Here is a 22,334-nt window from a genome sequence, read left to right on the forward strand (position 1 = left end):
TTGCCTACATGTGTATTTACATTTACATTTTACATTTAAGTCATTTAGCAGACGCTCTTATCCAGAGCGACTTACAAATTGGTGCATTCACCTTATGATATCCATTGTGAAACCTTTACATATTAATTTACAATGTACTTGCATATAGAATTAGAAAGTAAATGCACGTTTGCCACATTTCAAATACATACTTTTATTTGATAAGAAAACATCAAGAGGGGTTTTCCTGTGAGAACGTAAAAGAGGGCATACTCTGCTTCTAACACAAGTATTATTGACAACGCCCTTGGCAGCCTTTACCAGCGGCACGCAGGCAGGCAGCCACGCAGGCAGGCAGCCACGCAGGCAGGCAGCCACGCAGGCAGGCAGCCACGCAGGCAGGCAGGCACGCAGGCAGGCAGGCACGCAGGCAGGCACGCACATATACACACACGTAAACACAGTGCTAAGCAGGCCGGACTCTCGTTTCTGCAACAGGTGCAACCAGGAGGCCGTTTTCACAGGAAGTAGTAGTCTGTCGCCTACCAACAGCCAGAACTGAATCAAACAAGGGAGGGGTGGGTTGACTCGCTATGGTCTGGAGGGCTGCCAGGCAGTGTTTTGGTTCACATGGGAGACATGGTGAACGAGGAACTAGGCTTATTTCTCAACTCATTCCCATAAGAGGCACAGGGGTCTAACAGTACTAGTACATCGTTTGACATGAACATGGCTGAGCAATTAGATATGCTATAACTGGGTAATTTGATGTCACGCTATATTAACAAACAGTACAGCTGACACCATGTTAAATGTTATAACACTACATGTACAACTATATAGAAATACATGACAACACTTCATCTCCATCCTGGTGACTGACTCATAGGCCTATATGTTGACAACACTACATAGAAAACTCAATATTTTGACTTGAAATAGTGAGGTCAGATCAGTCACGCAGTGCTTATTATGAGGAGATTACAGTGTTGTGCTTTGTGTGCTCACAGTTAAAGGGCCAGACAAGACCTAGCCCTCTGTGTGTGTGTGTGTGTGTGGCGATAGTCCTATTGGTTATATAATAGAGAGATAATGAGAAGGCCTGTTTGGGAAACAATATCAATATCCCTATCCACCACCATCCATCACACACAGACTTTCACCTCTCAAAGTTGCATTATCCGCATGATGGTGTGTGGGTCTGTGGGAATGTTTGTGTGTGTGTGTCAATACAGAGGAGTATTTTCTTTGGCAGGTGGCAGAGGTCCAGAGTTCAGAATGAGGTCAGAAGAATATGCAACGTTGTCATGTTTGGTTCCTGTGTGCTCTAGAAAGAAACTCATGCTTTTTTGACAGTTTAGTTTCAATCCTTTTGTTCCTCTGTATCTGGCAAATTACTTCTACAACAGTTTGTGACAACTTACATAAAAGGTACAAAACAAACAGATTCCATTGTATGCGGGATCAGAATTACCTGAGTTAACCTTTTCGTCCAAAACCACGGACAGACAGGGAGAGAGATTGAGAAGAGAACAGACAAGAGAACAGACAGACAGACACAGAGAAGATGACAGAGAGAGCAGACAAACAAAGGAGATGACAGATCAATAAATACTATATATAGATACCATACCAAGCGACAGAGAGGTGCTCTGACCTGATTGGCTCTTGCCGGGTCCTACTGGAACCAGGGTAGCGTTGCTGAAGGCCGTAAGGCTGTCCCTCCGCCCAGCACTCCTACTATGGAAGTTACCATAGTAACGGTTCACCAGAATCTGCCTCAGCGCCTCACCCTTCAGAGAGAGGAAAATGGCGGTGTATTAGTGTGATGATGTAAGAGACTTGAAAGGGAGTCTATCATACAGTGTACATTATGTGCACCATATATCCACCATCACATCAATGAGGCCCACTTGAATTGATTAAAGGGGTTTGAAGAGAGAAGGGACGTGAGGTAAGCTGCCAGGGCCAACCCAAATAAACATTGTGTGCATGAACTGCACTTAAGTAGTATAGTTTCGCAAAGATGAAGACTAGAGTTGAGTTCAGATGCCTAGTTTGGTTTGGTTGGCGTAGGGTTCTGAAAACACCAGGATTATGGTTTTGATACCTGCATGGGCAACCTATGTTGCTGTGGATAAAGCATCTGTTAAATGTCTATAGTGTTATTACTCTCCCGACATTCTCATTCACGTATTGAATAAACAATCAAAAACACAGGTAAAGCTCAGTCCTCAAGCATGTTATATCTCTATCCCTGGTAGAAGTGCGACGGGAATTTGGGTCCTAGCTGTTTTCAGACAGGCCAACAGGGTGGCCAACAGACAGGCCATCCCTCCCACACCATCACCATGGCTCATCCAGAAACCTGTCGGCGTCAGCACCACAGAGAATAGAACCTTATCTGTCACTGGCAGGAGGCAGACGAATGGGCATTCTGTGAAATGAGCTACACAATCACACGTTGAGAGCCAATCATCCAATCACATTCCACAAACATGAGCTCACATCCTTCTCCTCCACTCCTAGGTTCCTTGGAGTGTGTGGAGGTGGATGGTAACATATGTTGTTTAGGTTGGTTCGGCTGTGCTAGGTAGCATTACCCAGTCAGTGTTGGAGCCACTGAAATACAAGCTTATCTATTCAACACATGGAGACACACTAAGCCAACCATGATTATACTATACGATGTGCACCAAGTCAGCTAACCACAACGGTAGGGAAAGGGCTGCTGTGGGGTTAGTAAAAACAATCTGTAGAGTTCAGTGACAGGTTGAGGGTTCAGGCTAGGGTGAAAGCCTAACAATCTGTGGTCAGTCTTCATCGTAGAATGAGTGTTGGGATTTCTGTTAGGGTTAGGTTCAGAATTACCTATCCTCCTCTGAAACTATAGTTTAGGCTTATGGTTCTATTCATGTTAGGATCCTCCAGTTGTTTAGGTTTTAGTTGGGGTTCAGGATTTATGGTTTATGGTTGTGTTCATGTTACGGTCAGGGTTAGTACCTACCCTCCTCTGGTCATCCAGTATTTTCTGTGGCTGGTTGAGATCCAGCTGCTGGTGCAGTGAGGTGGGTTAGTACAGCACAGTGGGCCAACAGAAACAAACGTAGGGTTATTCCTCATGCAGCATTTGTATGGCCAACATACAGAGACACATAGTTAATAACTTATTAATAATTTCATTCATTATGGACGTTAAGGTATAGGGTTGTGCCGTGCCATTAACAGTGGGTTAGAGCGGGGTGGTGTGAAGGTTAGTGAGGGGTCAAAGCAAAGGGAGGGGTCAGCAGCGGTGAGGATGACTATTAATCAGGAAGTGAAAGGTGAGGGAGAAAATCAACAGTTCACAATATTTAACAACTTGTCCAATTTCAATCTGCAAAGTAGGCCACAGTACTACTGTCCAATAAAGACATGCACAAATAGAAAAGTGATCTACGGTTCTCGTCTCTTAAATGGACCCTTGCCCTTTTGGAGAGATGAGCAAACAAACACTGGGCTACACTTGAGGTTTTGCTTTGGATAGGATCGCAGGTAAATTCTGCTATGTGCTACACATAGGGTTGCAAAGAGTTGGAAACTTTCCCGTAAAATTCCAGAATTTTCCCAGACATTTTCCATGGGAAGTTAAGCCCTGAAATTTGGGGAATTTTGATTAAATTCATCAAAAAAGTTAGCTTATAACAGTGAATCTTTCTTGTGGGACACACATAAGACAATTCTAGGTCTTGTGGCATATTTTGGTTAAACTATCCCCAATGTACAGTGCATTCTTACATCACATGAACAGCTGATTCTCAAGATCTTGCACACTAATGAGATGCTATTGAGCCCACACTACTACACTGTATGAGCCAAGGACTACATGCTTTCTGGTAAGTTTTGATTACAATACTGGGTGGGGTGAATATATTTTATATGACACACATGATTTTTTGTTAACCTCTTCTCTATAGGGGGCAGTATTTTCACGGCCGGATGAAAAACGTACCCAAATTAAACGGCCTACTTCTCGGGCCCAGAGTAAAATATTTGCATATTATTAGTAGATTTTGATAGAAAACACTAAAGTTTCTAAAACTGTTTGAATGGTGTCTGTGAGTATAACAGAATATGGCAGGCAAAAACCTGAGAAAATTCCAAGCAGGAAGTGGCCTGTCTGAGAATTTGTAGTTCTTCTTTTGATACTATACCGAAACTACAGCATCTGTGGGGTTACGTTGCACTTTCTAAGGCTTCCATTGGCTCTCTAAAGCCTTCAGAAAGCGGATTGAGGCGTCTCCTGTCTCTGGGCAGAGTATAGTAGCTCAGTTTCTCAGTGGTCCGCCTGGTGACAAAGAGATTGGATATGCGCGTTCACGAGACCACGCTGTTTTTTCTTTTCCTCTTTGAATGAATACACTATTGTCCGGTTGGAATATTATCGCTATTTTACGAGAAAAATACCATAAAAATTGATTTTAAACAGCGTTTGACATGCTTCTAAGTACGGTAATGGAACATTTTGTATTTTTTTGTCTCGAATTGCGCTCGCGCGTTACCCGTTGGATAGTGACCTCAACGCACGAACAAAACGGAGGTATTTGGACATAACTATGGATTATTTGGAACAAAAACAACATTTCTTGTGGAAGTAGCAGTCCTGGGAGTGCATTCTGACGAAGATCAGCAAAGGTAATAACATTTTTCTAATACTAATTCTGAGTTTAATGTGCCCCGAAGTTGGCGGCTGTCAAAATAGCTAGCCGTGATGGCTGAGCTATGTACTCAGAATATTGCAAAATGTGCTTTCGCCGAAAAGCTATTTTAAAATCTGAGATATCGATTGCATAAAGGAGTTCTGTATCTATAATTCTTAAAATAATTGTTATGTATTTTGTCAACATTTATGATGAGTAATTTAGTAAATTCACCGGAGGTTTTCGGTGGGAATACATTTTCTGATCATCACACGCCAATGTAAAAAGCAGTTTTTTGATATAAATATGAACTTGATTGAACAAAACATGCATGTATTGTATAACATAATGTCCTAGGAGTGTCATCTGATGAAGATCATCAAAGGTTAGTGCTTCATTTAGCTGTGTTTTGGGTTTTTGTGACATATATGCTTGCTTGTAAAATGGTGTAAAATAGTCGTATGTTTGAAAAATAGAAATTATTGCATTTGAGGTTTTGTATTTCGCGCCACACTCTTCCATTGGATATTGGATGTAAGAAGTTAACCTCTTACATCTAGACGTTCCGCTAGCGGAACACCTGCTCCAATATCCAATGATAGGCGTGGCGCGAATTACAAATTCCTCAAAAATACAAAAACTTCAATTTTTCAAACATATGACTATTTCACAGCATTTTAAAGACAAGACTCTCCTTTATCTAACCACACTGTCCGATTTCAAAAAGGCTTTACAGCGAAATCAAAACATTAGATTATGTCAGCAGAGTACCCAGCCAGAAATAATCAGACACCCATTTTTCAAGCTAGCATATAATGTCACAAAAACCCAGAAGACAGCTAAATGCAGCACTAACCTTTGATGATCTTCATCAGATGACACTCCTAGGACATTATGTTATACAATACATGCATGTTTTGTTCAATCAAGTTCATATTTATATCAAAAAACAGCTTTTTACATTAGCATGTGACGTTCAGAACTAGCATACCCCCCGCAAACTTCCGGGGAATTTACTAACAATTTACTAAATTACTCACGATAAACGTTCACAAAAAGCATAACAATTATTTTAAGAATTATAGATACAGAACTCCTCTATGCACTCGATGTGTCCGATTTTAAAATAGCTTTTTGGTGAAAGCACATTTTGCAATATTCTAAGTACATAGCCCAGCCATCACGGGCTAGCTATTTAGACACCCGGCAAGTTTAGCCTTCACCAAAATCAGATTTACTATTATAAATTTTGATTACCATTTGTTGTCTTCGTCAGAATGCACTCCCAGGACTGCTACTTCAATAACAAATGTTGGTTTGGTCCCAAATAATCCATCGTTATATCCGAATAGCGGCGTTTTGTTCGTGCGTTCCAGAAACTATCCGAAATGGTAAATCAGGGTCGTGCGCATGGCGCAATTCGTGACAAAAAATGTCTAAATATTCCATTACCGTACTTCGAAGCATGTCAACCGCTGTTTAAAAATCAATTTTTATGCAATTTATCTCGTAAAAAAGCAATAATATTCCGAACCGGGAATCTCCTTTTCGGCAAACAGAGGAAAAATCACAAAGACGGGGCACGCGTCTAAGCCCACAGTCCCTTGATCGGCCACTTGAGAAAGGCGATAATGTGTTTCAGCCTGGGGCTGGGATGACGACATTCTGTTTTTTCCCGGGCTCTGAGAGCCTATGGAAGACGTAGGAAGTGTCACGTTAGAGCAGAGATCCTTTGTAAAAGATAGAGATGGCAAAGAAGTTAAAGAAATGGTCAGACAGGCCACTTCCTGTAAAGGAATCTCTCAGGTTTTGACCTGCCATTTGAGTTCTGTTATACTCACAGACACCATTCAAACAGTTTTAGAAACTTTGGAGTGTTTTCTATCCAAAGCCAATAATTATATGCATATTCTAGTTACTGGGCAGGAGTAGTAACCAGATTAAATCGGGTACGTTTTTTATCCAGCCGTGAAAATACTGCCCCCTAGCCATAACAGGTTAACTAGTAAAATAGTAGCCTACAGCAAAGTGTGTTTAAATCATTTCTACCTAATTAACAATTTCTGCAAGTTAGTTTTTGCTACCATGTGGGTTTTAGCTTGCTTGACCCTGCTAACTGAGTGTTAATTCACCTGTTTCCATACATGTTTCATTTTAAAACATATATTAAACAACTACTTTGTAAGATAAAACTGCTAAACTATTTATCTGTACATGGAATTGTATTTGTTTTTTTTTCCAAAAATGTTCTAATCTTTACAGAAAAATGCCACGGGCACTATCTGATGTGTGGAGACATTTCACTGCAGCTAATGTAAAAGGAAAAGTGGTGTACATTTGCAAATACTGTGCCAAATCATATGTGAAGAATGCAACAAAGATCCAGAATCATCTGGCCAAGTGCATAAAGTTCCCTCAGCGCTCACAACAAGCAACCTCTGACAAAAGTCCCTCTATCTCTATTCGAGGTGAAAAAGATGAATCAGACACCTTATCGATAGCAACAGCTCATGGTCCTCCTGGAATCAGTAGTTTTTTTTGACTCAAGGGAGGAACATAGTCAGATAAATGCTGATGAATATCTTTCTTGAGCTGTATATGCAACTGGTTCACCTCTGATGCTCACAGGCAATGTGTATTGGAAGAGATTTCTGAATGTTCTTCGGCCCAGCATACACCACTCCAACCAGACATGCTTTATCTACTCATTTGCTGGATGCAACGTTCAACAGAGTTCAAGTGAAGGTCAAGCAAATCATAGAGAACGCAGACTGTATTGCAATCATCTCTGAAGGGTGGTCGAATGTTCAAGGGCAAGGAATTATTAACTACATCATCTCCACCACTCAACCAGTATTCTAGAAGAGCCCAGACACAAGGGACAACAGACATACCAGTCTCTACATTGTAGATGAGATGAAGGCAGCCATCAATGACCTTGGACCACAGAAGGTACTTGCACTGGTGACAGACAATGCTGTGAACATGAAGGCTGCTTGGTCTCAAGTGGAGGAGTCCTACCCTCACATCACACCCATTGGCTGTGCTGCTCATGCATTGAATCTGCTCCTCAAGGACATCATGGCACTGAAAATAATGGATACACTCTACAAGAGAGTCAAGGAAATGGTTAGGTATGTGAAGGATCATCAAGTTATAGCAGCTCTTGGCAGTCTGGCGAAGTACACTTCCAAGCAAGGGCTTTGGGATGGAGATGCAATATGGCAGTCGTGCCAACATATCTCATCAGCCACTTGGTGGAAAGGACTTTGTGGATCTGAGGCGCTTTCCCCTGTTGCCTCCATCATCCTCCAACTCCCATCAACATCAGCCGCCTCAGAGCGCAACTGGTCCTTGTTTGGGAACACACACACCAAAGCACGCAACAGGCTGACCAATACAAGGGTTGAAAGATTGGTTGCCATACGGCAAATTTCTGTCTTTTTGAGCCTGACAACAAGCCATCCTCAACAAGGTTGGAAAGTGACAGTGAAGATGAGGCCTCAGAGTCTGATGTTCAAGAGGTGGACATTGAGGAGGTCCAGGGAGAAGACATGGAAGCCTGAGTGGAAGCCAACCCTACGCTTTAGTTTCTAGACTATCATTTTATGTTGAAAACATTTTTGGGAGATGCGATGGATCATTGGGGATCATTCAATATTCCCTTTCTTTTGTTGTTCAGTGAAATCATCCCATGTGAAGAGTCAACTCATTTAATTGAAGTTCAATTCGTAACTAAATAGTCTTTTTTTGAATTTCTATTGGAAGGATTTAATAATTTGCAATTATGTCTACTTAAGATAAGGTAAAAGGTTTATGTTTCTGTCTCCATGTGTCATGGTAAATATATCCAATGCAACAAACATCTAGATTTAATTGGCATTAATAATAATTTGCATATATTTCCATTAATTCCCATATATTCCCATTAATTCCCACGGAAAGTTTCCACCTCTGAATATTCCCCAAAATGTGCAACCCTAGCTACACATGAATCATCTAAATACAGTATCTACATTCGTAATTCCTGGTAGCTAGCTACAACTGCTTGGAGTAGGACCAGACTCCCATGAAATCATGTTCATTACATAAGAAGCAGAAACACTAGAAGGGGAGTGAAGGGAGGTGTGGATGGGGGAGGGAGAGAGGGGGTTAACATAATGTTGCTCAAGAGGGAACCAGGACACTGAACTAGTGACACACAGGAGCTTCGAGTCCATATGTCACCAAAACAACACAGAGAGAGAATAACACAACAAAACACAACACTGGGGCTCTGCCAGCACAACCATGGGTCCCCCTGAAACAAGGTCAGACAGCTCTGCCAGCACAACCATGGGTCCCCCTGAAACAAGGTCAGACAGGACAACACAGGGGCTCTGCCATAACCAGAGGGCTGTAGGTGTGTAGAGGGGTTGTTCTATCCTTGGGGGTAATGAAAATCCCCCAAAGTCCCCACAAAGATAGTAAATCAAGGAAAATTATCCCCTGTGGGGACATTTCTCACATCCCCATGAGGACAAAGGCTATTTTAATAAGCATAGGGGTTAGGTTTATGGTTACAATTCGGGTTAGGGTTTCTGTTATATGTGTCCCAGTAGGGAAGCAGCGGCAGGTTAGAGGTTGTCCTACTGCAGGTCAGTCAAACAGTCAGAAGTGGCTACACCATCCTCCCCCACCATGACCACATCAAAACCAGACAGCCACCGTTACACAGCCTGCTGATCAGAGCAGATCTGCTCCCTCTCCACACCGCCCACGGGCCGACCACAGTGACCGCACAGCAACTCCTCATGCTCACCACATCCTCTCCAACAACCGTTCCACCGAGTTGGAATCTCCCCGCGGCAAGCCCCTGCTGTCGGTCTCTGACATCTCCAGCTTCCCCATTAGAGGAAACACACAAGTACAGTTTTACGTGTACACACACACGCGCACGGACAAGTACATGTACACACACATGCCGAATGCAAAAACATCCCCTTTTTGGGGTGGGGGGGGTGCACGTCCATGTGTTTGTGTTTTAGCAGGCGGAGGGAGACAGTCATGTTTAGTTTCGTTGTGACTGAAATGGATCCTGGGGTTTACCGCTTGGCTGCTCACTGTGTCCAAACACCATAAAGACATCAAGGGAACCTAATTAAAATAGTCTGTTGCCCTCTCTGTCATTTTCACTGCAACTGACCTGCTTTTCTCAAACCTGTACCACCCAATCTGGAGCCAAGGTGAGTTCCAGCCTAGTGAGTGTCAACTCTCTTTTGGTAACAATTGGCTGGTCCGGAACTACCTTCGTACTTGGTTAACCATGGGGACCTATTTAGTAAGGTGAAATAATAATTCAGAACGTGGCAGATGGATATGTAATGTATAGAGCTGATACAATTCCCTATTCTACATGAGTATCAGATCTGCTGTACACCATTTGTATTTGACTGTTCTGTGATGTTAGACCCTTCTGAACAAAGCCCAGGTCCCTCTAAGTGATTTACGTTCCTCTTTAAATCCTGGGCCCAGGTGTTAAAGGAAGATTTGAAACCTGGCAATCTGCAGTGGAGCCAACTCTACTACCTTACATAACAAACTGAGTGAGGCAACACAGGCCCCAGCTCAGCCGGAGGATGTATGTGAATGTGCGTGTACTCTGCAGTCACGGCCTCACCTATCAGTTGCCAAGCTAAGGTTGGTCCATACGGTACATTCTGAAATACCTCATTCAACCGTCAATCACTTAAGTGTACACCCGTGGTTTCCTATCCTGGTTCTGGGGAACCCAGTCAACCCACAGGGTTCTAGCCTAACACTGACAAACATCATTCGCCTTCCCCTAACCAACATCAATCAATATTGAAGCCCTTGATGTGTTGAATCGAGATACAGGTAACTGCCAAAATAAAGGAAACTCGAACATAAAGTGTGTTTATAGGGTGTTGGGCCACAACGAGAGGCAGGAACAGCTTCAATGCGCCTTGGCATAGATTCTACAAGTGTCTGTAACTCTATTGGAGGGATGCGACACCATTCTTCAACAAGAAATTCCATCATTTGGTGTTTTGTTGATGGTGGTAGAAAACAGTGTCGCATGCACTGCTCCAGAATCTCCCATTAGCATTCAATTGGGTTGAGATCTGGTAACAGACACAGAGACACCCTTTTAACCCGGTTTCAAAGTCACTGAGATCTCTTCTTCTAGCCATGGTAGCCAAATTAATGGGCAACTGGGCATCTTTAGACATGACAATAAGCATGATAGGATGGTAATTGCTCACGAACTCAGGAAACACACCTGTGTGGAAGCACCTGCTTTCAATATGCTTTGTATCCCTCATTTACTCAAGTGTTTTCTTTATTTTGGCCGTTATCTGTAGTTAGTGCTGGGCTGGAACAAAACTGATCACCCCTGTTAGTTGGAACAGAATTGAAGAGTACTACAAACATATTTGAGAGCAGCGCATAAAGTAACAAACCATACATGTTCATGAGCATTAAGTGTGACCTACATTTCAACCCACACACATTCTCCTGCTCTGCCTCAGTGGAGCTGAGGAGATCCACTTTCACAGGAGTAAAGGAGAGGCGCCACAAGCACTTTTTTCCTATTGTGTTATTGACTGTATGTTTGTTTATTCCATGTGTAACTCTGTGTTGTTGTTTGTGTCCCACTGCTTTGCTTTATCTTGGCCAGGTCACAATTGTAAATGAGAACTTGTTCTCAACTAGCCTACCTGGTTAAACAAAGGTGAAATAAAATACATTTAAAAAAAGCCCAGCTGGTGTGAGGATCACCTCCAACACACTACAACACTAACACGCCACAGAAACAACACTATCACGCCACAGAAACAACACTAACACGCCACAGAAAAAACACTATCACGCCACAGAAACAACACTAACACGCCACAGAAACAACACTAACACGCCACAGAAACAACACTATCACGCCACAGAAACAACACTATCACGCCACAGAAACAACACTAACACGCCACAGAAACAACACTATCACGCCACAGAAACAACACTAACACGCCACAGAAACAACACTATCACGCCACAGAAACAACACTATCACGCCACAGAAACAACACTATCACGCCACAGAAACAACACTATCACGCCACAGAAACAACACTAACACGCCACAGAAACAACACTATCACGCCACAGAAACAACACTAACACGCCACAGAAACAACACTATCACGCCACAGAAACAACACTATCACGCCACAGAAACAACACTATCACGCCACAGAAACAACACTATCACGCCACAGAAACAACACTATCACGCCACAGAAACAACACTATCACGCCACAGAAACAACACTATCACGCCACAGAAACAACACTATCACGCCACAGAAACAACACTAACACGCCACAGAAACAACACTAACACGCCACAGAAACAACACTAACACGCCACAGAAACAACACTATCACGCCACAGAAACAACACTATCACGCCACAGAAACAACACTAACACGCCACAGAAACAACACTAACACGCCACAGAAACAACACTATCACGCCACAGAAACAACACTATCACGCCACAGAAACAACACTCTCACGCCACAGAAACAACACTATCACGCCACAGAAACAACACTATCACGCCACAGAAACAACACTATCACGCCACAGAAACAACACTATCACGCCACAGAAAGAACACTAACAACTCCACTTAGACTACAGACACAGTGTGAGTCTGCAGGACTGTACGTGTGAGAGAGGAAAAGAGAAAAGGGGAAAGAGAAAATGAAGAGAGAGAAAGGTGGGATGTTTTGAATGACATTTGAAAGGAGCTAAGAGATGGAAGGAAAAAGGAAGGAGAGAGAGGAGGAATCAGGGAGAAAGAGGGAGAAACGTTGGCTAGAGAAGGTAGAGTGGGCGAGGTTGTCTGGCTTGCTTTCCTCCATACCGCCTTGTTATTACATCAGAGATGGCGGCAAGGAGGGAGGGAGGGGCACTTAACAGGTGTGGATAGGAAAGGCTGTAGATAGCTATCCTGTACCCCCCTTATAGCCTCCGACCCTGCACCCCCTATAGCCTCCGACCCTGCACCCCCTATAGCCTCCGACCCTGCACCCCCTATAGCCTCCGACCCTGCACCCCCTATAGCCTCCGACCCTGCACCCCCTATAGCCTCCGACCCTGCACCCCCTATAGCCTCCGACCCTGCACCCCCTATAGCCTCCGACCCTGCACCCCCTATAGCCTCCGACCCTGCACCCCCTATAGCCTCCGACCCTGTACCCCCTATATGTCCCTCCTGCAAAGGCAAAGCCAGTGTCTCTGGGACAACAACTCCTCCGTACTTTTAATGGCTATTACTTCTGAAGGTCACACATCAGTGGAGGGAGGGGAGAGCGGTAGAGAGAGAGAGACGCAGGCTGGGTTCCAGGGAAAGGGGCAGGCTGGTTTCCAGGGAGAGGTAGGCAGAGAGAGAGAGAGGTATAGAGAGAGATGTAGGCTGGGTTCCAGGGAAAGGGGCAGGCTGGTTTCCAGGGAGAGGTAGGCAGAGCGAGAGAGAGAGGTATAGAGAGAGATGTAGGCTGGGTTCCAGGGAAAGGGGCAGGCTGGTTTCCAGGGAGAGGTAGGCAGAGAGAGAGAGAGAGGTATAGAGAGAGACGCAGGCTGGGTTCCAGGGAAAGGGGCAGGCTGGTTTCCAGGGAGAGGTAGGCAGAGAGAGAGAGAGGTATAGAGAGAGATGTAGGCTGGGTTCCAGGGAAAGGGGCAGGCTGGTTTCCAGGGAGAGGTAGGCAGAGAGAGAGAGAGGTATAGAGAGAGATGTAGGCTGGGTTCCAGGGAAAGGGGCAGGCTGGTTTCCAGGGAGAGGTAGGCAGAGAGAGAGAGAGGTATAGAGAGAGATGTAGGCTGGGTTCCAGGGAGAGGGAGGCAGGGAGAGAGGTATAGAGGGAGATGCAGGCTGGGTTCCAAGGAGAGAGAGGTATAAAGACAGGTGCAGGCTGGGTTCCAGGGAAAGGGAGAGAGGCAGGGAGAGGTATGGAGAGAGATGCAGGCTGGGTTCCAGGGAGAGAGAGTCAGGGCAAGGTATAGAGAGAGGAAGGCTGGGTTCCAGGGAAAGGGAGAGAGGCAGGGAGAGGTATGGAGAGAGATGCAGGCTGGGTTCCAGGGAGAGAGAGTCAGGGCGAGGTATAGAGAGAGGAAGGCTGGGTTCCAGGGAAAGGGAGAGAGGCATAGAGAGAGGCAGGCTGGGTTCCAGGGAGAGAGAGTCAGGGCGAGGTATAGAGAGAGGAAGGCTGGGTTCCAGGGAAAGGGAGAGAGGCATAGAGAGAGGCAGGCTGGGTTCCAGGGAGAGGGAGAGAGGCAGGGAGAGGTATGGAAAGAGATGCAGGCTGGGTTCCAGGGAGAGGGAGGCAAGGAGAGGTATAGAGAGAGATGCAGGCTAGGTTCCAGGGAGAGGGAGAGAGAGGCAGAGAGAGGTATAGAGAGATGCAGGCTGGGTTCCAGTGAGAGGGAGGCAGGGAGAAGTATAGAGAGAGGCAGGCTGAGTTCCAGGGAAAGGGAGAGAAGCAGGGAGAGGTACAGAGAGAGGCAGGCTGAGTTCCAGGGAAAGGGAGAGGCAGGGAGAGGTATAGAGAGAGGCAGGCTGAGTTCCAGGGAAAGGGAGAGGCAGGGAGAGGTATAGAGAGAGGCAGGCTGAGTTCCAGGCAAAGGGAGAGGCAGGGAGAGGTATAGAGAGAGGCAGGCTGAGTTCCAGGAAAAATAAAAAAAGCCGGCCCGGTCGTTATGTAACCATCGCCCCAGCGCTGGCAGTGGCCCAGGAATCATGCAACTTGCAGGCAGGGAAAACTAGGACACAGCCGCACACACACACACCTTCCTAGTCCTAGATATACCGTCACAGTGCCCCCTACTGACACCCTGGGGAAAGCCCAGACCTCACGTAGAATGAGGAAGACACTGAAAAGGTAGAGAATGGAGAGAAAGGAAAACTTAAAATCAGGAAATTGCGAAAAGAAGGTAAATAAATGGCACACATATGAGAAGCCAACATTACTGGTCCAAAATTCATGTTATAGGTCAAACAGACAGTATCAGAAGTTATATTACACTCTCCTCTTATGACAGCAGGTAGCCTAGCGCTTAGAGCGTTGGGCCAGTACCCGAAAGGTTGCTGGTTCAAATACCTGAGTAGTCAAGGTGAAACATCTGTTGATTTGTGTCCTTGAACAAGGCACTTAACTCTAATTTGCTCCAGGAGCGCCGTACTACTATGGCTGATCCTGTAAAACAACATTTCACTGCACAGTTCTTCCTGAATAGGAAATACTCCTGGTCCTGCTGCAGTATCATTGACTAAAGCTCCTCCTGAAAGCTCCCTTCATCCTTCTGGTGAAATAGGGAGGGATGTTCCTGAAGGAACCATGTACACACATTCCACAGCCCTTTTGAAGGCTCTATAAAAAATACATTAAAACAACTCAACTTACTGTTGCGAGTTAGAATAGTAGAACACACAAGGTGCAACTTCAAAATTGGGTGGCGCACCAGCAGTTTTTCTCTTATGTCAGTCACTGATAGTCACTCAATCAGCCCATGTCAGCAAAATATTGGTTTTGTTAGTCAGTCTCACTCAGATAGCACATTAAAAACTGCAAACATTTCTCTCCACCCTATGGCAAAATGTGTAGAATTGCAGGAAATGTGTATAAATGCATAAAATGTGTTATAATATTGCAAAATCTTCTCTCTGCCCCATGGCAAAATGTGTAGAATTGCCGCAAACTTGCTTTAAAATGCAATGTGTTCTCTAAAATGTGTATAATTGCACATATTGCAAGTGGGTACGACTCGTGAGCAACTGAGGACCCTCATGATAAGTTCCTCCACCGCCATCAAAGGTGCCTTAGAGAGACTGGGTATGTCCAAACACACTGACAGCCTGCCTTACCAGCATGGGACTCTGGAACAGCACAACACTATTGGCTAATGCACACACACACTTAGATTTACTTACTGAATGGGAGGGTGAGAGAGAGCAGGTGAGAGAGAAAGCAAACCAGAACTACCACTACAAGCCCAGGCGTACTACCTACAGACACGTATCACCACCACATCCAGACACAACCACAGAGCTACATTTAAGAGGAAAAGGCACATTGACAGAACAAGTGAAAGAGGGATCGAGAAGTAGAAGAAAAAGAGGAACAACCTCCGGCATATCCATTTCATCATTAAAGGACCTGAGCTGAAAGAGAAGAGAGGAGGGTTAGATTGGTTAGCATAGGGAGGATACAGGCTGCTGCTGTACCATTGTGAACAACGAAACACCACAACATAAGGGAACATATATCGACTTTATTCAGACAACAGATAAATACAGTCTTCAAAGCACTCATGTCATGTGTACCTTAGCAAACATGTAATACTTTAGAAAAGACACCCTTTCCTCTGGTCTAAAAAAAATATCCCAATGCCCAGGGCAGTGATTGGGGACATTGCCCTGTGTAGGGTGCTGCCTTTCGGATGGGACGTTAAACAGGTGTCCTGACTCTCTGTGGTCACTAAAGATCCCATGGCACTTATTGTAAGAGTAGAGGTCCTCATACCATCATGGTCATCTAATCATCACCAGCTTCCCTGTAACTATTCCCCAGGTCGTTGCTGTGAATGAGAATGTGTTCTGTCAACTTACCAGGTAAAATAAGGGTTAAATTAATAAAAAAAGAATACTATTTGACGAGTCAAATAAGCTTGTAGACCTGGATAGGATTGTAATTCACTTAACACTTTCATTACTTTTTTTTTACACAGTTATTAAACATTGATTACACTAATCAATCCTATTTCATATGTCACAGCGATTCACCGATACATATGCTATGATGCTGGTGCTAACCTGACATATGGAATTGTTTCAAGATGGTCGGTGCGCAGGGAGACCGGAGGGGGTTCCCGCTCGTGCACCATCTGTGGCCGCAGAGGTCACAGTGCTTGTCAGTGCCCGGGTTGGTTCCTCTGGGAATCGAGGCAGCAGGCAGGGCGCTCTGGCCTCACCCCAGGTGAGCTGGCACCATTCTCACCCAGAGCCCTCTGTTGCACAAATATTTGTGTCTGTCACTTTTCCTGAATTTTCCCCGCATAAGGCGCTAATAGATTCAGGCGCGGCTGGGAATTTCATTGATAAAGCGTTTGCTCATAGTTTAGGGACCCCCATTGTACCCGTGGATGTGCCTTTCCCCGTCCACGCCTTAGATAGTCGACCATTAGGGTCAGGGTATATCAGGGAGGCCACCGCTCCTTTGAGTATGGTGACGCAGGGGGGGGTCACACGGAAAAGATGAGTCTTTTCCTTATTGACACTCCTGCGTATCCCGTGGTGCTGGGCCTACCCTGGTTAACTTGTCATAACCCCACCTTTTCTTGGCCACAGAGGGCTCTCACGGGGTGGTCGCGAGAGTGGTCAGGTAGGTGTGTAGGGGTTTCCGTTGGTGCTACTACAGTGGAAAGTCCAGACCAGGTCTCCACCGTGCGCATTCCCCCTGAATATGCCGATTTGGCTCATGCCTTCTATAAAAAGAAGGCAACTCAATTGCCACCCCATCGATGGGGGGATTGTGCGATAAATCTCATGGTAAACGCTGCACCTCCCAGGAGTGCAGCGTGTATCCCCTGTCGCAAGCGGAGACGGTGGCTATGGAGACATATGTCTCCGAATCCCTGCGTCAGGGGTACATTCGGTCCTTTACTTCACCCGTCTCCTCGAGTTCCTTTTTTGTGAAGAAGAAGGATGTAGGTCTGCGTCCGTGCATTGATTATCGAGGTCTCAATCAAATCACGGTGGGGTACAGTTACCCGCTACCTCTGATCGCCACGGCGATTGAGTCAATGCACGGGGCGCGCTTCTTCACTAAACTGGATCTCAGGAGTGCGTACAACCTGGTGCGTATCCGAGAGGGAGACGAGTGGAAGATGGCATTTAGTACCACCTCAGGGCATTATGAGTACCTCGTCATGCCATACGGGTTGAAGAATGCTCCATCAGTCTTCCAATCCTTTGTAGACGAGATTTTCAGGGACCTGCACAGGCAGGGTGTAGTTGTGTATATCGATGATTCTGATATACTCCGCTACACGTGCCGAGCATGTGTCCCTGGTGCGCAGAGTGCTTGGTCGCCTGTTGGAGCATGACTTGTACGACAAGGCTGACAAATGCCTGTTCTTTCAACAGTCCATCTCCTTCTTAGGGTATCGCCAGGAGTGGAAATGGAGAGTCACCGCATTGCAGCCGTGCGTAATTGGCCGACTCCCACCACGGTGAAGGAGGTGCAGCGATTCTTAGGGTTTGCCAACTATGACTGGAGGTTTATCCGTGGTTTTGGTCAGGTAGCTGCTCCAGTTCTCACTGCTGAAGGGGGGCCCAGTGCGCTTGCAGTGGTCGGCTGTGGCAGACGGGGCTTTTAGGCACTTGAAGGCTCTGTTTACCTCGGCTCCTGTGTTGGCCCATCCGGATCCCTCTTTGGCGTTCATAGTGGAGGTGGACGCGTCCGAGGCTGGGATAGGAGCTGTGCTCTCTCAGCGCTCGGGTACGCCACCGAAGCTCCGCCCCTGTGCCTTCTTCTCTAAGAAGCTCAGCCCGGCAGAGCGAAACTATGATGTGGGGGACCGGGAGCTGTTGGCTGTCGTCAAAGCTTTGAAGGCGTGGAGACATTGGCTTGAGGGTGCTAAACAGCCCTTTCTCATCTGGACTGACCACCACAATCTGGAGTACATCTGGGAGGCGAGGAGACTGAATCCTCGCCAGGCAAGGTGGGCCATGTTTTCCCCCCGTTTTGTGTTTACCCTCTTTAACAGACCAGGCTCCCAGAACGTTAAGGCAGATGCACTGTCCCGGCTGTATGACACAGAGGAGCGGTCCATGGATCCCACTCCCACACTCCCAGCCTCTTGTTTTGTGGCGCCGGTAGTGTGGGAGCTGGACGCGAACATTGAGCGGGCGTCACGTGCAGAGCCCGTTCCCCCTCAGTGTCCAACTGGGCGTCGGTACGTTCCGTCTGCTGTCCGCGATCGGTTGATCTATTGGGCCCACACGTCACCCTCCTCTGGTGATCCTGGGATCGGTCGGACGGTGCGCTGTCTTAGTGGGAGGTACTGGTGGCCCACTTTAGCTAAGGACGTGAGGGTTTATGTTTCCTCCTGCTCAGTGTGCACCCAGTGCATGGCTCCTAGACACCTGCCCAGAGGTAAGTTACAACCCTTACCCGTTCCACAACGGCCGTGGTCGTACCTGTCGGTGGATTTCCTAACCAATCTTCCACCTTCACAGGGTAACACCCCGATCCTGGTCTTTGTGGATCGTTTTTCTAAGTCCTGTCGTCTCCTCCCTTTGCCCGGTCTCCCTACGGCCCTACAAACGGTGGAGGCCCTGTTTACACACGTCTTCCGGCACTACGGGGTGCCTGAGGATATAGTGTCTGATCGGGGCTCCCCAGTTCACGTCAAGGGTCTGGAAGGCGTTCCTGGAACGTCTGGGGGTCTCGGTCAGCCTTACCTCAGGTTTTCACCCCGAGAGTAACGGGCAGGTGGAGAGAGTTAACCAGGATGTGAGAAGGTTTCTGAGGTCTTATTGCCAGGACCGGCCGGGGGAGTGGGCAGCGTTTGTGCCCTGGGCAGAGATGGCCCAGAACTCGCTCCGCCACTCCTCCACTAACCTCTCTCCATTGGCATCAGAGTCAGACCGAGGCTCCTGCGGTGGACGACTGGTTCCGGCGCACGGAGGAAACATGGGACGCCGCCCGCGTTCACCTTCAGCGCGCCGTACTGTGCCAGAAAGTTGTGAGGCAGGGTCTGGCTCTCGACCCAAAACCTGCCCCTCCGCCTGCCCTGCCGGAAGCCGGGTCCGCGGTTTGTGGGGCCATTTAAAGTCCTGAGGAGAGTGAACGAGGTATGTTATAGGTTACAGCTTCCCCCGATTACCACATTAACCCCTTGTTCCATGTGTCTCTCCTCAGGCCGGTGGTGGCTGGCCCGCTCCAGGAGGCTGAGTTGCGGGAGGTTCCTCCGCCCCCTCTGGACATCGAGGGGGCCCCGGCGTACTCCGTTCGATCCATCCTGGATTCGAGACGTCGGGCGAGGGGCCTTCAGTACCTCGTGGACTGTGGGGGGTACGGTCTGGAGGAGAGATGCTGGGTTCCAGTGGAGGACGTGTTAGATCCTTCCCTGCTGCGAGATTTCCACCGTCTCCATCCGGATCGCCCTGCACCTCGTCGTCCGGGTCGCCCCGAGGCTGGTGTCGACGCGCGGCTCACGACTTCTACTGAAGTCGATGCCCCTCCTTGTTCAGGCGGTGCTCAGCGGTCGACGTCACCGGTCTTCTAGCCATCATCGATCCATTTTTCATTTTCTATTGGTTTTGTATTGTCTTCCTACACACCTGGTTCCAATCCCATTCATTGTGTATTTAACCCTCTGTTTCCCCTCATGTCCTTGTCAGAGATTGTTTGTTGTTATGTGCTTGTGTTGTTGGATTGGTGCGTGACGGGTTATTGTACCCATGTTTATTTTATTATGTACTTTGGTTTTGGAGTTTGTTTTTAACTTTATTAAACTACTCCAGTTACACCAAGTTTGTTTCTCCTGCGCCTGACTTCCCTGCCACCTACACACACAACGTGACACACACCTACTCATTCAAGGGTTTTTCTTTATTTTCACTATTTTCTACATTGTAGAATAATAGTGAAGACATCAAAACTATGAATTAACACACATGGAATCGTGTAGTAACCAAAAAAGTGTTTAACAAATGAAAATATATTTTAGATTCTTCAAAGTAGCCAGCCTTTGCCTTGATGACAGCTCTGCACACTCTTGGCATTCCCTCAACCAGCTTCATCTGGAATGCTTTTCCAACAGTCTTTAAGGAGTTCCTACATATGCTGAGCACTTGTTGGCAGCTTTGTCTTCACTCTGTGGTCCAACTCATCCCAAACCATCTCAATTGGGTTGAGGTCGGGTGATTGTGGAGGCCAGGTCATCTGACGCAACACTCCTTCACTCTCCTTGGTCAAATAGCCCTTACTCAGCATGGTGGTGTGTTGGGTCATTGTCCTGTTGAAAAGCAAATGATAGTGGGACTAAGCGCAAACCAGATGGGATGGCGTATCACTGCAGAATGCTATTGTAGCCATGCTGGTTAAGTGTGCCGTGAATTCTAAATAAATCACTGACATTATCACCAGCAAGGCACCCCCACACCATCACACCTCCTTCTCCATGCTTCACGGTGGGAACCACACATGTGGAGATCATTCGTTCACCTACTCTGCATCTCACAAAGACTTGGCGTTTGGAACCAAAAATCTCAAATTTGGACTCATCAGACCAAAGGACAGACCGGTCTAATGTCCAGTGCTCGTGTTTCTTGGCCCAAGCAAGTCTCCTCTTCTTATTGTTGTCCTTTAGTAGTGGTTTCTTTGCAGCAATTCGAACATGAAGGCCTGATTCACGCAGTCTCCTCTGAACAGTTGATGTTGAGATGTGTCTGTTACTTTTTATTTGGGATGCAATCGGAGGTGCAGTTAACTCTAATGAACATATCCTCTGCAGCAGAGGTAACTCAATATTCAAAGTTCTTGAAATTTTCCAGATTGACTGACCTTCATGTCTTAAAGTAATGATTTTGTGTTTATTTGAGCTGTTCTTGACATAATATGGACTTGGTATTTTACCAAATAGGGCCATCTTCTGTACAACACCCCTACCTTGTTACAACACAACTGATTGGCTCAAACACATTAAGGAAAGAAATGTCACAAATTAACTTTTAACAAGGCACACCTGTTAATTGAAATGCATTCCAGGTGGCTACCTCATGAAGCTGGTTGAGAGAATGCCAAGAGTGTGCAAAGCTGTCATCAAGGCAAAGGGTGGCTACAGTGAAGAAACTGAAATGTAAAATATATTTTGATTTGCTTAACACTTTTTGGGTTACTACATGATTCTATGTGTTAGTTCATAGAAATAAAGAAGAACTCTTGAATGAGCAGGTGTCCAAACTTTTGACTGGTTCTGTATATATTTTTTAACACATATTTAACCCCTTTGTTTGGGTAGGCACAAAACTACCTTCATTACCTCAATTAGTATTTTTTTTACCAGTACCGGGTACCTTCAGACGAGTCCCGTGACACTTGTGGGGGTCGTATAGCAAAATGGAGAACACCATCGTGAGAATCTCCCCTTTCCATAGCGGGGTCCCATTAGTTTGTAGCCCAAATGGTTTGGACACTACTAAACAGAATTGGCACATTGACTGTACTGACTTCAGACGAGTCTCCTGACACTTGTGGGGGTCATAGAGCAAAACGGACAACACAATAGTTTTCGGTCAAACCATTCAGATGCTACAGGCGTTTTCGTTAGAAAACCTACTTGCGGGATGTCTCATGGTCTGACAAACACCGCTATAGCTCTGCCACCTTTCACTGCAGATGCGGAAGTGCAACACCGGCAGATGTGTTTTTGTTATGTAACTTAGATTTACGCACCGGTGTGTCTAACGACTCTAGGGGGATTGAAAGGGATGTACAAATAGCTAGTGAGCTAGTTATTTTCATGAAATGAAATTTGATTTCAATAGGAACACAAGTGGCTGCCTAGCTATTATTGAAAATAACTGCAGTTTCTGCTGGTCATTG

The 22,334-nt window shown here is 46.1% G+C and overlaps 1 protein-coding gene across 3 annotated transcripts in view; it reads right to left on the reverse strand.

Annotated features, from left to right (window-relative positions):
- The window catches only part of LOC106583165 (inositol 1,4,5-trisphosphate-gated calcium channel ITPR1), a 178,362-nt gene that overhangs the window by 60,985 nt on the left and 95,043 nt on the right, over positions 1-22,334 (reverse strand). The window contains exons 39-41 of one of the 3 annotated variants that reach the window (XM_045705740.2): positions 15,848-15,883; positions 2,987-3,031; positions 1,637-1,772 (exon numbers count right to left, since the gene is read on the reverse strand). In XM_045705740.2, coding sequence (XP_045561696.2) covers positions 1,637-1,772; positions 2,987-3,031; positions 15,848-15,883 — 217 coding nt within the window. Of the gene's footprint in view, positions 1-1,636; positions 1,773-2,986; positions 3,035-15,847; positions 15,884-22,334 lie in introns of all 3 variants that reach the window. The other 2 variants (XM_045705739.2, XM_045705741.2) reach the window with 2 other exon arrangements.

The sequence above is a fragment of the Salmo salar genome, chromosome 22 (genome assembly GCF_965601325.2).
Source record: "Salmo salar chromosome 22, fSalSal1, whole genome shotgun sequence".
Taxonomy (NCBI): domain Eukaryota; kingdom Metazoa; phylum Chordata; class Actinopteri; order Salmoniformes; family Salmonidae; genus Salmo; species Salmo salar.